Genomic DNA, 15,000 nt, shown 5'->3' on the forward strand with positions numbered 1-15,000 from the left:
GTGAGCTCCATCAAAACAACAGGGAATACTATTCCCGTAGGCCAGGGGATGCTGTAAATAGACCTGTATGTGAGTGAGTGACATTTTAAAACGAGAGAGTAAAGAATGATGTCACTCTCGTCTCGTACTGTATGCTCTTGTTGTACCATATGCATTTATGATTTTTAAAAAAACGGCATCTCAATTATTTCATAAGGCATCTTTATTTAACAGCATGTGAACTGTTAGGAGTCTCCGTCTCTGTCAGTGCCACAGGCGGTCCCTGGCACCCAGAGGCAGTGGACCTCAGCCTGGCGGCGTTGATAGTCCAGCCTGGGGCAGTGATCCTCCATCCTGGTCCTGGGGAGACACAGCAGCGCTGCAGGCTTTTGTCCCAGCTCAGCACCGACACACCTGATTCAGCTCATCAAGGTTGATTAGTTCAATCCGGTGTGAAGGCAGCAGGCTGGGACAAAAACCAGGACCGACTTCAGCCCTCCAGGACCAGGATCGAGTTTCACTACTCAGTCATTCAGCTGACTTGCTCTGCTTTTAGAACTGTTAGATTAGAAATCCACCGGGTTTTACCATGAACTCTTCTGGTCCCATAAACACAAATCTAATTTGTACAATTAAATAGGTTGAGCACACCCTTAGGTTCAATTTGTCTGGTTCATAGTTGTTGTTCTAGAAGTTTGTTTTGCCCTGATGCACATCCACTAAAAAACGTCTGAGGCATCTATTTTGGTAGAAGACGATTTAGTCCCAAACGTTGGGTCAAGAGAATGTCAAGAGAATTTTCAGCGCAGTTTAGTTCCCTGAACGATCCTCTTCAACTGAACCGCTTCTGTGAAACAACCCATTATTTAAAAGAGATGTGCTGTAAGCTAACAATAACCCTTTCCCTATCCACTCACTATGTTTTTCTTGTGATTTCTATGGTCCTTTATTAATGTTAAACTCTCTCTCTCCAAAAGAATGCCACAAATGATTCATGGTGACACACTCTAGCGAGAACTAATCAGCGCTTTCTCTGCCTAAGACACTCCTGACTATCAAGGCTTTAATTTAGCCAATGTAGGAGAATGAATTACCATGGTTAGGAATTGAGAGCTAGCAGATTTAATGACATTGGGCCTGCCTTCGGGAATACATAAAACCTTTTATTACCGTGAAAGGTAAACAGGTATGATAAAAATACATGAATACTCTACTAGCCTGCTGCAGCAGTGGATGCTAAGCAACCCAACATTAACGCCTCTCAGTTTATAATTTCATAACTTTCCGGAGATGTTCCTCAATCCTAACACTTTAGCTCAGTATGTTTCAGTAGGTTTGACTTTCAAGGAACTTCGGCGAATGGCGGGGAGAGGTGAAGCCGGTTAGCGGGCGCCGCCGTGCTAACGCTTTGCTGTTTTCATGTAAACTTTTAGCATTGTTCAGTCTCTGGGACTGTGTTTTCCGATTTGCATGGCCTGTGTTTGTGTTGCGTGGGTCTACGGGCGCATCTTTGCTCCGTTTGGTGAGCTGAGCCTCAGCTGGTTGTTTACTACACGCCTGGCGGTCTCGGGGGGGACGCGGAGCTGCTGCTGCTGTTATGGAAAACATCAAATGGGTCTGGGCTTGCATCTTGGGTTTATATGGAAATATAAAACGGAAATGGCAAATGGAATACAGTTGAAAAAAAGACATGTACATCAGACAGGGTTTTAAATAGCGTACGCTAGAACATATGCTGCTTTAATGCATGGGAGCAGAGAAGCTTCAGAAAGAGAGAGTACATTGTCTAAGAGTTTTTTTTTTTTTTTTTTTTAAATATGTTTTTAGGGCATTTCTGCTTCATTGGGACAGAGACAATAGAGATTGACAGGAAGGATGGGAGAGAAAGAGGAAGGATGACATGCAGGATATGTTGATAGGTCAAGTACATTCTCTCATATCGACCTTTCAGAGAGCATGACATGAGGCGCTTATTTATGATCATTGATGGTACACACATGCCGGCCCCAGGCACAATGCTACAATATACCTCCCACTTTGATCCTGCTACAATGTCATCTGATCGTGGTCCTCTGTGGCTCAGTTGGTAGAGCATGGCGCTAATAACGCTTAGGTTGTGGGTTTGATTCCTGCTAGGACCATATACTGTATACCGTATTCCTGCTGGGACCATATACTGTATAGAGAAATGTGTGCACTCACTGCAATGTAAGTCGCTTCGGATAAAAGCGTCAGATAAATGGCATATATCATGACACCTCTGGCTGTGTAAATCTTTAGATCTAAACCAGTGGAGGCTGCTGGAGGTAGAAATCGGAGGACGGGCTCATTGTAATGCATGGAACGGAATGAGGAATGGTATCAAACATCAGCTCCACATGATGTGCATCACAGCACTGTGATGTGTGCGTGACAGGGGGACTGCCCTTCAGATGATGGATGCTGGGATCACACATGTGAAGACCTTGTTGTTCTGCACACAGCCTGAATAAAGAACTAGCCCTAATGGTATCCTATGGATGATGTCCATCTTTCCACTACTTCGCTTTCTTGATTATTTAATGTCGTGTTTGTGTTTTTGTTTTTGTCTTTCTATTTAAGGCAGTGTTAACAGAGAAATTCCCAAGCGAAATTTGACTGAAAATACATCCATCGACTTAGCTATACATCATTCTACGCGATCTGTCTTCCAAACGTATCTCTGTATTTCTAGATGAATAATACATGGTTATCTTTCAATACGCATCTCAAAATGTTTTTTTTTTTTTTTTTTCAGATACAGCTCGACATCATTATAGTAGCCAACTCCAGCTAACCCTCCCCTCCTCTAACCACCAGCAACCCCTCCCCCTTCCCCCCAATCCTCTAACCACCAAGTACCCCCCCCCCCCCTCCTCTAACCACCAGCAACCCCCCCCCCCCATTCCCCCCCCCAGCCCCCCTCCCCACGAAGTTCCCTCTGAAAGCCGCCCCTTCATGGATAACCGGATGGTTGTGGGAGAATAATTCATTAGTGTGTGTTGTTGCCTGGTCAGGCGTGATGCTGACTGATGGTGCATCTTGATAGGCCTTCCCCGGTGACCTTCCCCGACCCTGCTGGCGGAGGGCCGCTGTCGGTGCAACACGCATCGCCACTGAATAATCATTATCCCACCTCACCGAGGGGGAATTAATGAATCCACAGCCATTGATTGGCTGGAATCAGGCCACAGTGTGCTGTACTGTCCACGCTTCTGTTGTTTTGTTTAAATCCAGACGGTCAAATAGAGGATAGAACACCCGGAGGGGGGGGGGGGGGGTCGTTACAGCAGCGGGTCTTTGATGACGCCGTCTCATTAACGACTCAACTTGTTTGTTTTTGTTCTGTTATTCCGTCTCTTGTTGCTGCCGACACTTTGTGCTTTGTGCTTTGTGTAACCAATCAAAATGTTATACAGAGGGTTTTTATTTGCCCTGGTTGGGGGGTTCGTTTCTGAGAAGACTGTGTACAGCGGAGGGTCTGCAGTGGATGGATTGATGATTGTAAAGAGGTTCTCGGAGGTTTCACACACCCGTGACGCACCACTCGATATTTATTGGTCCATGGCACAGTGTGGAGCGCCCGCTCCTACAGATAATGAGTATGAGAGAGAGCTGCTTGTTTATGGGTTGATAGGAATGCATATTCACTGTGGGTGAACTAGATGACCCTCGGCAGAAATGGATTAACAATTGATCATTTTCAGTTCCACCCCTCCGGCCCTCAGGCTTCCTCGGTCACACGTGAGAGGGTTTGACGCGGTCGGTGGATATTGTAGTTTATTTTTTTGCATTGTGGATATTGTTTTTTAGTTTTTTTTCTCACTGCTTCGTGTTGCTGCTGGTAAGGCGGTATGTACAGTAGAGGACTCATGAAGACAGATCAAAGGTTATTCATCATGGGCCCACGACGCAGCTGTAAACAGACAATGACATGCTCAGTAGGAGCTACGTCCCAACAGTGCAGTGAAATACAATGATAGGAATAAAATAAAAATACAACAGTAACAAATACAATGCACAATATACTATCAATAGGAATAACAGTCAAACAATACGTGTTTGAGATGATGGATGACTCATCTTATCTGAAATATTGCCCCCTACGTTAGGTCTATGTTCACAGTTCTATACGGTATACTGTAGTTCATTATGGTTATGGTATGTTCACAGTTCTATACGGTATACTGTAGTTCATTATGGTTATGGTATGTTCACAGTTCTATACGGTATACTGTAGTTCATTATGGTTATGGTATGTTCACAGTTCTATACGGTATACTATAGTTCATTATGGTTATGGTATGTTCACAGTTCTATACGGTATACTGTAGTTCATTATGGTTATGGTATGTTCACAGTTCAATATCTTACCTCAGTGACTAGCATCACTCGCTTCCTCAGTGGCTGTGTGTGATCATCCTTTGGCGGCCATGTTGTCTGTCCCCTCGAGGCCCACCTCAAAAGGGCAACGGTAGGGGTGGATCAGGCTACGGAGAGTGAACAACCTGCCATTAGAGAGCCAATACGTTTGACACGGTTCAGAGGTTGCTGTAGCGATCGGCTGCTCGGCCTGTCAACAGTGCTTACTGCTGCTCGACCCTGACACGGAGGCCTCACCGTAACTCACTCTCCTTGGAAAACATAAAATAATATGGGGGGAAAATAAAACAGCTTTCTGTAACCTTTGCATCAGGGAAAAATAGCTTGCGCTCTTGTCAAACCTGGCCGGTCAGTTACCTGAAGACCACTCAAAGAGGAGATAACCTTTAAATCGGCACGGGCTTCCTTATGAAATCACATTCCTTATCAGACAGTCATCGTAAGAACATGACATTTGTCTGACCTCCTGATATGCGTGGACAACACGATAATCCGATTTAGAGCTCATCATTAATCTGGCATTAATGACATTAACCAATGAATGAATTAATAATTAGTCTGACATTAATGCTCATTTACATTTTCTCCACGCAGGATTTCTGGGCCATTCTGTTGGACTCCCCGGTCCGTGTGAGCACAAGTACTGTGGTCTGGGTCGTCACTGCGTGGTCAACCACGAGACCGGCCAGGGGGAGTGTAACTGCCTGGAACGCTGTAAACCGCACTACAAGCCCGTGTGTGGGTCGGATGGGAAGCTGTACCAGAACCACTGTGAGCTCCACCGGGCCTCCTGTCTGGGAGGCCAGAGGATCACCATCATGCACAGTGAGGAGTGCTTCTACAAAGGTAAGACTACAACTCCCACGCCTGCCAACTCACAGCTTCTCAAAATGGCTGCCGACGAATGTGCTGTTACAGTGTTGTTGTGTGTGTTTAAATCAGGAGGAGGCCGGTGGAGGCGGACATCGGGGGACGCGCTCATTGTAAAGCATGGAATGGAATGAGGAAAGGTATCAAGCACGTGTTTGATGCCATTCCCTATTCCATTCCATGCATTACACTGAGCCTGTCCTCTGATTTCTGCCTCCACCGGCCTCCACTGAATAATTTGTGTCACCTTCACAATGCAGTGGCTGTGAAGGGAGATTGGGAGCTAATGCTACGGGCTGATAAATGCATTCATGAAGCAGGAATAACAATGCATTTACATGCAAGCTCTTTCCGCAAACGACTATGGCACAGTATCATCAAATAATATCACTTGCATTTAGTCTTCTATGCTTTCTAAATGGATCGTACACATTGTCAGTAAACTACACATAAAGCCGTACACCACATTGTCAGTAAACTACACATAAAGCCGTACACCACATTGTCAGTAAACTACACATAAAGCCGTACACCACATTGTCAGTAAACTACACATCCTCCTGTAAAGTGTTGCCAGTGCTTCGTATCCCCTCGGTATCTCTGTAGCGCCTCATTGTGATGCAAGTGCTTGTTTGTATACTTTATCACACGCAGGTGTGTTCGCGGAGCGCTGTACCACTGCTCATATTTCCCCAGAGGGGGTGAGAAGCTCTCAGGCATCAATTGTAGAAGGACATCAATTACATTATCTTCCCAATAAGAACATGATTTCTCTGGAGAAGGAGACTTAAAATTGGTAATTTGTGTGAACTGGGACCAACTGTGTGTGTATAGGAGCAGTCGGTGTAACCTGACATATGCTTAGATGCTCAACCAGGGGAGGCTGCTGGAGGTAGAAATCGGAGGACGAGCTCATGGTAATGAATGGAATTAGGAATGGTATCATGAGGCAGCAGGTAACCTGGAGGTTAGAGAGGCCGGCCAGCAATCGGAAGGTTCCAGGAGGGAGCCGGATGTGTGCTGGCATCATATCCAGGTGCCTACCACTGCAGTTGTGCCCTTGAGCAAGGCACTTAACCCCTAACTGCTCCAGGGGTGCCGGAATATGGCTGACCCTGTGCCCAGAGCTCTGTTCTCCCTTGGGGGTGTGCATGTGTGTTGTCTCGGAGGGGGTGTGTGCAGTGTGTGTGTTGTCTTGGGGGGGCGGGGGGGTGGGGGGGGGGGGTGGGGTGTGTGTGCAAAAATGACCACATTCCAACGATTGATGAGAATTGATTGCATGGCCAAAAACAGTCTTTGTCTTTGTTTGTCTTATCAGACATGTTAACACAGTGTCGGATCACACTCAAATGTTTTCCCATTTCCTGTTCAAATAAACAGTTGATGAGTTGATGGAATTGGAATAAAACTAAATATAAATCACACACATGAATCAAGTCTTCCTCACCAAAAAACAAATTCTCCCAACACAGAACTGTCGGTAGAAATCCTCTCATAACAACCTCCTTATCATTCCGCTGCGTACGACAAATCCAAGGCAATTCAACCTGAATCAAACGCAAATGTTTCCCATTTCTCAGTTCAAACGATCCGTGATGAGCCGACGGAATTGCAATATAACAAAATATAAATCAGACACACACACAAGTGAAATGCATATTTGCTTGACCGAATCACATCCTTCCCACGTCTCACCCCTCATCTCTCTGTCGCAAATTATGTATCCGAGGCGATCCACTCTGCATGCACGAGCATAGGCCACCAATCAGACGCTGTGGTTCTTCCCAATCAGACAAAAAGGCGTTTGGATCAATGTTGTGTCCCCAGATGAAGCCTAATCAGCCAGTGTCCTGGCTGGTCCAACCCTCGCTCAGCCATCTGCATTCAGACCCCCAATCAATGCCCAGCCACAAGTGGCAATTTGACCAACGGGGCTCAGTCAATAACAGGGGAGACTGGTGGAGGTAGAAATCGGAGGACGGGTTCATTGTATTCCTCACGGACTGAGGAATGAGGAATGGTGTTAAGCCTGTCCTCCGACTCCTACTGTACATCCTCCAGCCTCTCCTGATCAATATCACATCAACAAGAGACAAAAGCAAATAGGAGAAGAAGAAAAAAAAACTGCTCCGCTGTAAATTGTTTCTCTCGTTTTTTTTCTCTCTCCTTTCTTCTTTTCAACCTTCCCTTTCCTGGCCAGACAGTTTTTTTTTTTTTTTTTTACCTTGATTGATCTATAATCAATGTCCCATTGGACGGGAGCATCAAGAGGGGGCACTCAGGAAACCTGTTTGTCCAATTAGATCCTTTCTCTGGAGAAGATGACTTGTTCAAATATTCATGACCCGCTGAAAGCTTTTGTTTTTCTCTCACGAGACTTTTCAGCAGTATTTACTACACTTCCTACCCACTTACTGCCAGTCCATCCGTCTTCCTCCTGAAAGGCCAGAGCTAATGTTTACCATCTGTCTTTTAACCACATTAGCACCAGTGTGGGTCTTTGTGTTAAATGGCTGCAGAGGATTTGTTCATTTCAGAGAATACAAAATGTCACAGTGTAAATCGTAGGGGTGGGGTGTGTGTGTGTGGGGGGGGGGGACAACGACGACAGATAATTGAGGCGAATGTGCAGAGAGCTTAGAGCAGAATCCAGCCATAATTACGGCTAGTTATGATTGCGGGGTTATTAGTGGTGGAATGAAATGTGCCTAAATGGCATATAAAATATGTCTTTCATTTGTGTCTACGGTACTTCTCCAGGAACTGATTTCACTGGTTTCCAACCTACAGTAGCATTAAGGTACATAAAACAGCCTAGTCATAAATTAGCCTAATCATGATTTTCCATCATTTCAATATCACTCTAAATTTGTTTTGTAAATCCATTCTGTCGTGCAGACTCTGGGCTCACGTGGTGCTGTGTCTGTGAGTCAGAGCATTAGGGCTGTATGCCAGCTGTCCTCGGGCCATTTGGCAATGAAATAAACTAACCTGACCTCGCAAAACACAGTGAGTTGGTTATCCGGTAAATAGTCTCCTTTTTTGTCTAATTATTCAGGCTTTTTGTGTGTTTCTACTTTGTCGTGTTGCTGCAGGGGGAAAGCACACATACAGTACACATTGCCTACCAGTCTGTTTTATCAGTGCATGACAGACTTGTCATACACACACAAAAGACTTATCCTATCCTAACGTCATACTGATGTCACACTCCGACATACAGCAGACATCCTGACCCATCCCAGCCGGGCTTCTCCGAAACAGTTGCTAGATGCTAGATTAACTTGATAGACAGACAATCAGTCCAATCCAGCTTAAGTTTAGCATGACCAGCGGTTTAACCCCAGCCATGATTGTTTTGAATTGACGCCGATGGGAGGACCAGAGAGAAAGGCTTGTGTCTTCAGAGCTGGCCCCCTTGTTTAATAAGGGGTGCATCAGGAGAAGGACAGACTAGCTCTGCGCCCCGCTCTCCGGCTCTTATCTCTCAGGGAGACGACAGGATAAAGAATGACAGCCGTGCGTTGACTGAAGGTTCTCATTAGGCCCGTGGATAACGTATGACCCCTGTCTCCCCCCTCCTCCCTCCCTTGCCACACCCCCCCCCCCTCCCTCTCTCCTATCTCCCGTCACCCCCCCCCCCCCCCCCCCCCCCCCACCCCGCTGCTCGGCAACCGAGGCGAGGCCGGATTGGATCTGATTGAAAATTAAGTGGCGAATAAAAGGTTGTCCAATCGCAGCAGGGCTTTTAACGCGGGTGGAAGCAGGGCAGACGCAATCTCTGCAGCCACCGTTAGACACAACACTGGACAATTAACGTCACGGCCCGGGCGAGCTAATAACCACGGCCGAGGGTCTTTGCTGCGAGGGATCCTGATTTATCAGGATGATTATATTTCCTGTTGGTGTGTTTTTTTGTTTTGTTTTTTTTAAATATGTTTTTAGGGCATTTCTGCTTTATTGGGACAGAGACAGTAGAGATTGACAGGAAGGAAGGGAGAGAGAGAGGAGGGATGACATGCAGGATATGTCAGGGACCTTGCGATTATGTGGTATGTGCATTAGTGTGCTACGACACCAAGCGCCCCCCTGTTTTTTGTGTGTTTGTTTTTTACATGTGACAGCCAATGACATTGCACCCCTGGAGCCATAGTATTCGATCATAGGTTTGTTTTTCTTTATTGTTTGAATATTGTCATTTCCGTTTTTGGGGGATATTGAACAGAGAGTTGTATAGTATGTCTATGTATTCCTTATTGTTGCTACTTAATTCATTGCACCTTTGCACTATTACTGTAAATTACTGCTGCCACATACACTTGACATTGACAAGCTTATTGTTATTATTACATTCATATTATTACATTATTACATTGTCATTACTGCTGCTACTTCCACTACACCCTTATGCACCACTACTGTCACTGTTTTATTATTAATATGTTATATTGTATTGTTGATTTGTTGACTGTTGTTGACTGATCCTGAAGCATTTCACTATATCAATTACGTCTGTATGCGATGTACGTGACACGTACGATTAGATTAGATTTGATTTGATTTTCCTGGAGTGCCTGAGAAGTCAGATTTAACATGAACCCGAGGTACAAGTACTCTGAATCACTGCTGGAAAGTGCCTGCACTCAAAAGTCAATTCAGAAAAGTTTTTCAATTTCAGTCGGAGCACTGGAGGGGAGCTCAGTCCCCTAAATGGCCAAATCCTCAGGGGACGGTAGCTTTGTACTGTACAGATATGTGTGACCTGCAGGGGAGGCTGGTGGAGGTAGAAATCGGAGGACGGCCTCATTGTAATGCACGGAACACGTGTTTGATGCCATTCCTCATTCCGTTCCATGCATTACAATGAGCCCATCCTGCGATTTCTACTGTCAATCTAATCTACATTATATTAAAACCACAGAAAAACACATGCTGTAACACCTTTGCTCCATAAATACAACAAATGTATTATGTGGGATTGTTTAATTAATCACGTATTCAGCGTGTATTTGCATAACGTGTAAAAGGAGATTACGCAACACCTGAGGAGTCTCACCTTGACAGCGGTTGTTTGCTTGCCATATGTGTTTCAGTGTTATTCAACTTTTTCATTGTGAACCCCCCCCCCCCCCCCCCCTCCCCCTCCAGGGACATTACAGCTAAGTTAAAGATCTTAGTTTCAGTGCTCTCCGTCTATTTCCGCCTGAGAGGTATAACAGCAGGTTGTATACTGTACGTATAAGCAATTAACATTAACAACTGTTCACACTTCATCACTGAAAGTTATTTCTTAAAGCGATTTCAAAATAAACGTCTCCGGCACTTCAGACTTCACACGCCTGTCAATCATAACTGAGGTTGTCAGGTCTGTGTTTGCAGAGGCGAAGAACTGAATTCTCTACGGATCAAAGTCTCAAAAGTAGTACATTTTTAAATCTCTGAGTCATAACACAATGTTTCGCTGGGAGTACAGTCACAAAAAAGGCTGAGCCACACAGCTATTTACATACAGCCAGGCGTGTCCAATGGTCACAGCCTGGCTGTTATTTGTATTAATATCCATATATTTATTTTCTAAACCAAGCATGATTCTTCTGATCTGCTTCACATATGAGTGGTCACCAGTGCACTAAGCAGACAAGCCTTCACGAGTCCGATAGCAACACTCTAAAGCTTCCTCTCCACTTCTTTATGAGAGTGATTCTTGCTACACACCGCTTTTATTCTGAAGCATCACAGCTTGCTCTAACACCTCTAATTGACCACACACACACACACACTTAATTGCTTTAATTATCAGAGAACATTCTCCAAAGCACAAAACTTCAAAGACCATCCTTTATTGTCAACCAACCGCCCAACCAAGCAACCAACCAAGCAACCAACCAAGCAACCAAGCAACCAACCAACCAACTGCACAGCCCTGCCCCCCCACCCCATCCCCCCTGCTGTCTCTGAGTCATCCTGGATGGTTCCCCCCTGAGACCTTCTACCGTAATGAGGTCCCCATGCTTCTAATCCCCAGTGAGAACACAGTGTGATGTCAGGCTGTTTACGATACAGTAAGGTCTTCTCAGAATCCCACCTCCCACATACACCTGATCATTATAGCTGTTTTAATGACTCCAAAGTGCTAACGCAGCGACCTTCAGCCACCCCGTCTCCCCCCCACCCCCCGTCCCCCAGTGAGACGCTGGCTAGGGTGTGTCCTCCTGCATTGTCACTGGCATCACCAGAGAATAGGCCACTCATTATATATAGACCTGTGGATCGTTAAGTTTTCAAGGGCTCGGTGGAAGGGAACCCCCCCTGGGTCTTAGTGCAGGCCTAGTTTGATGATGTTTCAGTACTGTACATACTGGACTGTACCAAGGCCAGGTTTGATGACGTTTCTGTATTGTACATACTGGACTGTACCAAGGCCAAGTTTGTGAAGGTGTTTGGTTGCACTTAATTTTTTCTGTCTCCAATAGTGTTTAAACCCGGTATTTATTAGGTGATTATACAACGGTTAGAGATGGTTGTTGGCAAACGGCCGCTCCTTGTGCCTTTGACCGCGGCACAGCCAAGCTCAAACCACAATATAGCAAACCCTTGTGTGTGTTATTGCCTAATTAGGTGATAAGAATGGGTGCTTTCTGGTACTTAGTGTACGTCAGAGAATCCGACACATTACGAAACCACTAAATGGCGCTTTGTGGCGATAAACAAGTAGTTCATATGCATTTACTCTGTAATAACCATTTTACCACGCGATTTTCCAACGTAAACACCTTGTGCTTTCTGTACTGTGAACTAAAGTGCTAGTGTACTAAATGTGTTGTTTTGCTGTGCTGAAGTGCTTAAGTGTTTAACGGTTAAATGCTAGAACGCAGTATCGCTCCGGGGAGCCCAGATTAAATGTTCCGGCTCTATTCTGAGGGATTAGGGGCTTGTCTGCTGCGTATCATACAAGCTGTGATACTGCATTAGGTTTGGGTGTGGTTGTAACTAAGAGTAAGCACAGACACATCAAAGAAGACTTACTGAAGATTTAATCCCCTCTTGCCTTAAAGTAATACACCAAAAATGTTAACGCACTTAAAATGTGATGAGACTTTTACCCATCAAGTCTTTTTTCAAAAAGTTTAAACCATTATTGTCAAACCTACTTTTAAAACTGCACCTTTCATACCAAGTGAAAACTCCTTTTCACTCCGTTTGGCCTTAGAAATGTCTAGATACAGTCACAATTGAAGGGCATCATTTTGGGGTTAAACTCCGTGTTTAAAGAACGACCTCTCGGATGATTTGAAAAGCCTGGGCTTGAAGGAGATCGAAGTCTGTAATCACAGCGGCCGTATTACTTGGTTGGACTCAGAATAAAGGACTGTCATGACCCACGAGAGAGAATAATAGAAAAGAGAAAGGCACGAAAGGAGAGAAAGGAGAGGACAGGAAAGCCAGAGGCTTCACAATAGGAGACACAGCACCTAATCGATTCTAACCACGTCACCCCTTTTTTTTAGAAACTGACTTTTACGCTCAACAGTACCTAAGCCTGAACGTTTACTTCAGCATTTGTTCTAAAATGCGAGAGACACAGTGTCTATTTAGGCCGTGAGTTAGGGTTGTCAAGACGATGCTAGAATTGTTTTGATCTCGGTTTGTGGAACGGAGTCAGGCGGGATGGCGGGATTGGGGTGCCGGCTGGCAGGTGACCTTCTCCAAAAGGCAAATCGATGTTTGCCGGTACAAGAAATTTCAAAGATCAATCGAACATAAATAGGGAGCAATGCGATCCAGTTTCAACACTTCAACACTTCAACACTTCAACACACAGTCTGTTTCAACACAGCTCAATACACAGTCTGTTTCAACACTTCAACACAGCTCAATACACAGTCTGTTTCAACACAGCTCAATACACAGTCTGTTTCAACACAGCTCAATACACAGTCTGTTTCAACACAGCTCAATACACAGTCTGTTTCAACACAGCTCAATACGCAGTCTGTTTCAACACAGCTCAATACACAGTCTGTTTCAACACAGCTCAATACACAGTCTGTTTCAACACAGCTCAATACACAGTCTGTTTCAACACAGCTCAATACGCAGTCTGTTTCAACACAGCTCAATACGCAGTCTGTTTCAACACAGCTCAATACGCAGTCTGTTTCAACACAGCTCAATACACAGTCTGTTTCAACACAGCTCAATACACAGTCTGTTTCAACACAGCTCAATACACAGTCTGTTTCGACAGGGTGATTTAGTTGAATCGTAATATCTTCGTCTTCGGTGTTGATTGATTTCGTACATCTTTCGTACATCTAAGGCTTTGGCAGCCCATAATGGTAGGCATGGATATCCCAGGATGCATTGCAGGCAGAGAAAGCCTCTCCTAATAACGCGGAATGATGACGGATGCTGTGTGGTGGCCTGGTGTGGTGGATATATTGCATGGCTTTAGGCAGAGGCGACGGTCCATTTGTTGGAAAAATGACATCGTAAGGGAAAATTTGCTTCACAATGATCTCATCTTTCTTTGTGTCTCCACCTTTGCAGTCACGGTCATGCCTCACCCTGACGAAGTACTGAAGGTAGTCGATAATCATATGAAGTTAGATGGTGACATGTCCGCTTTAGATGAGGCTCATATTACTATTGTTGCTGACATTGTATATATTTCTGTATTAATGTGTCAGGGGAGGAAAAATCATCTTAAAGAGATGCTACAAGATATTCTAAAATTCTAAAATTAGCACTCACAAGAAAAAAAAGGGGCCCCGCTTTACCTGATTGGATAGAGAGGGCCCACCTCCCCACTCCTATGAGCAAAAGCTTATTTTGCAAATGTTTGTCAGCATTAAAGGGGGGGGACTGTGGTCTAATGAGATAAGAAATCAATATACGATTTATATTACCAAACAGTAAACACTTAAGCCACAATTTAATGTAAAATATGCGTGACAAAACTCCTGAAGTGTCTCTTTAATAAGAATGATTCGTGATAGAGGCATTTGTTTCTTTGCTAACTGTTTCATCTCTGTGAAACACTCTCCCCTCCAGGGAGCAGCTTCACCTGAGCACATAGTCTGCACCTGTTCTCGTCAGCAGGGAACCGACGGACCGCAAATAAAACCACAGAAGTTTCTTAATTAAAACTTTTACCTGGAGATGTTCTCTCTTACTTTTGTGTTGTTTGTTGTTTGTTTTAATCCCTTTGGAAGTTAAAGTTCCCAGTGACAGGTGCATGTTGTACACGGGTGACGATGCTTGGTGAATTATACCTGTTTTCTAAGAAATGCCACAGAAATCATATAAAGAATACTTATCTCTTAATACTTATAAAAGTTTTAAATCCCAGATGTTGAACAGTACGGAGAGTCAGTTTGACAACTATTTCCTTTCCCGATGCTAACTGATGCTAACAGGAGGCTAACTGCCCTGAGGCTTACACCTCCTCCTCAGTCCAAGCCGACTCTAGGTGTCCCATACATGTCCCCATCTAGGTTAGCTGCCTTGACAGAGCCAGCACAGAGGGCTCCGTCATATTTTCATAGTCCTACCATTGGAATAAGACAAACAAAAAACCTGCCCTGAAATGCACCAGAAAAAGACTCTTTCAGCAATATGCTTTGAAAGATACCCACAGGCAAAAAACAAACTTTGTGTGGAGATGATGGAGAGATGATGCAGAGGGGTATGTTTGACACGATGGTATGATATCAATATGTCGATGTGTTATCTTTTTGATGTAGTTCC

At 44.6% G+C, this 15,000-nt stretch overlaps 1 protein-coding gene across 1 annotated transcript in view; it reads left to right on the forward strand.

Moving 5' to 3' along the window:
* fstl5 (follistatin-like 5) overlaps positions 1–15,000 on the forward strand; it is a gene marked incomplete at its 5' end in the record, with an annotated part of 109,696 nt that overhangs the window by 21,221 nt on the left and 73,475 nt on the right. Inside the window, one exon of the mRNA XM_083685499.1 lies at positions 4,975–5,226. Within this exon, the coding sequence (XP_083541625.1) occupies positions 4,975–5,226 (252 nt within the window). The remainder of the gene's footprint in view (positions 1–4,974; positions 5,227–15,000) is intronic.

This window comes from Argentina silus, assembly GCF_951799395.1.
Source record: "Argentina silus genome assembly, chromosome: 15".
NCBI lineage: Eukaryota > Metazoa > Chordata > Actinopteri > Argentiniformes > Argentinidae > Argentina > Argentina silus.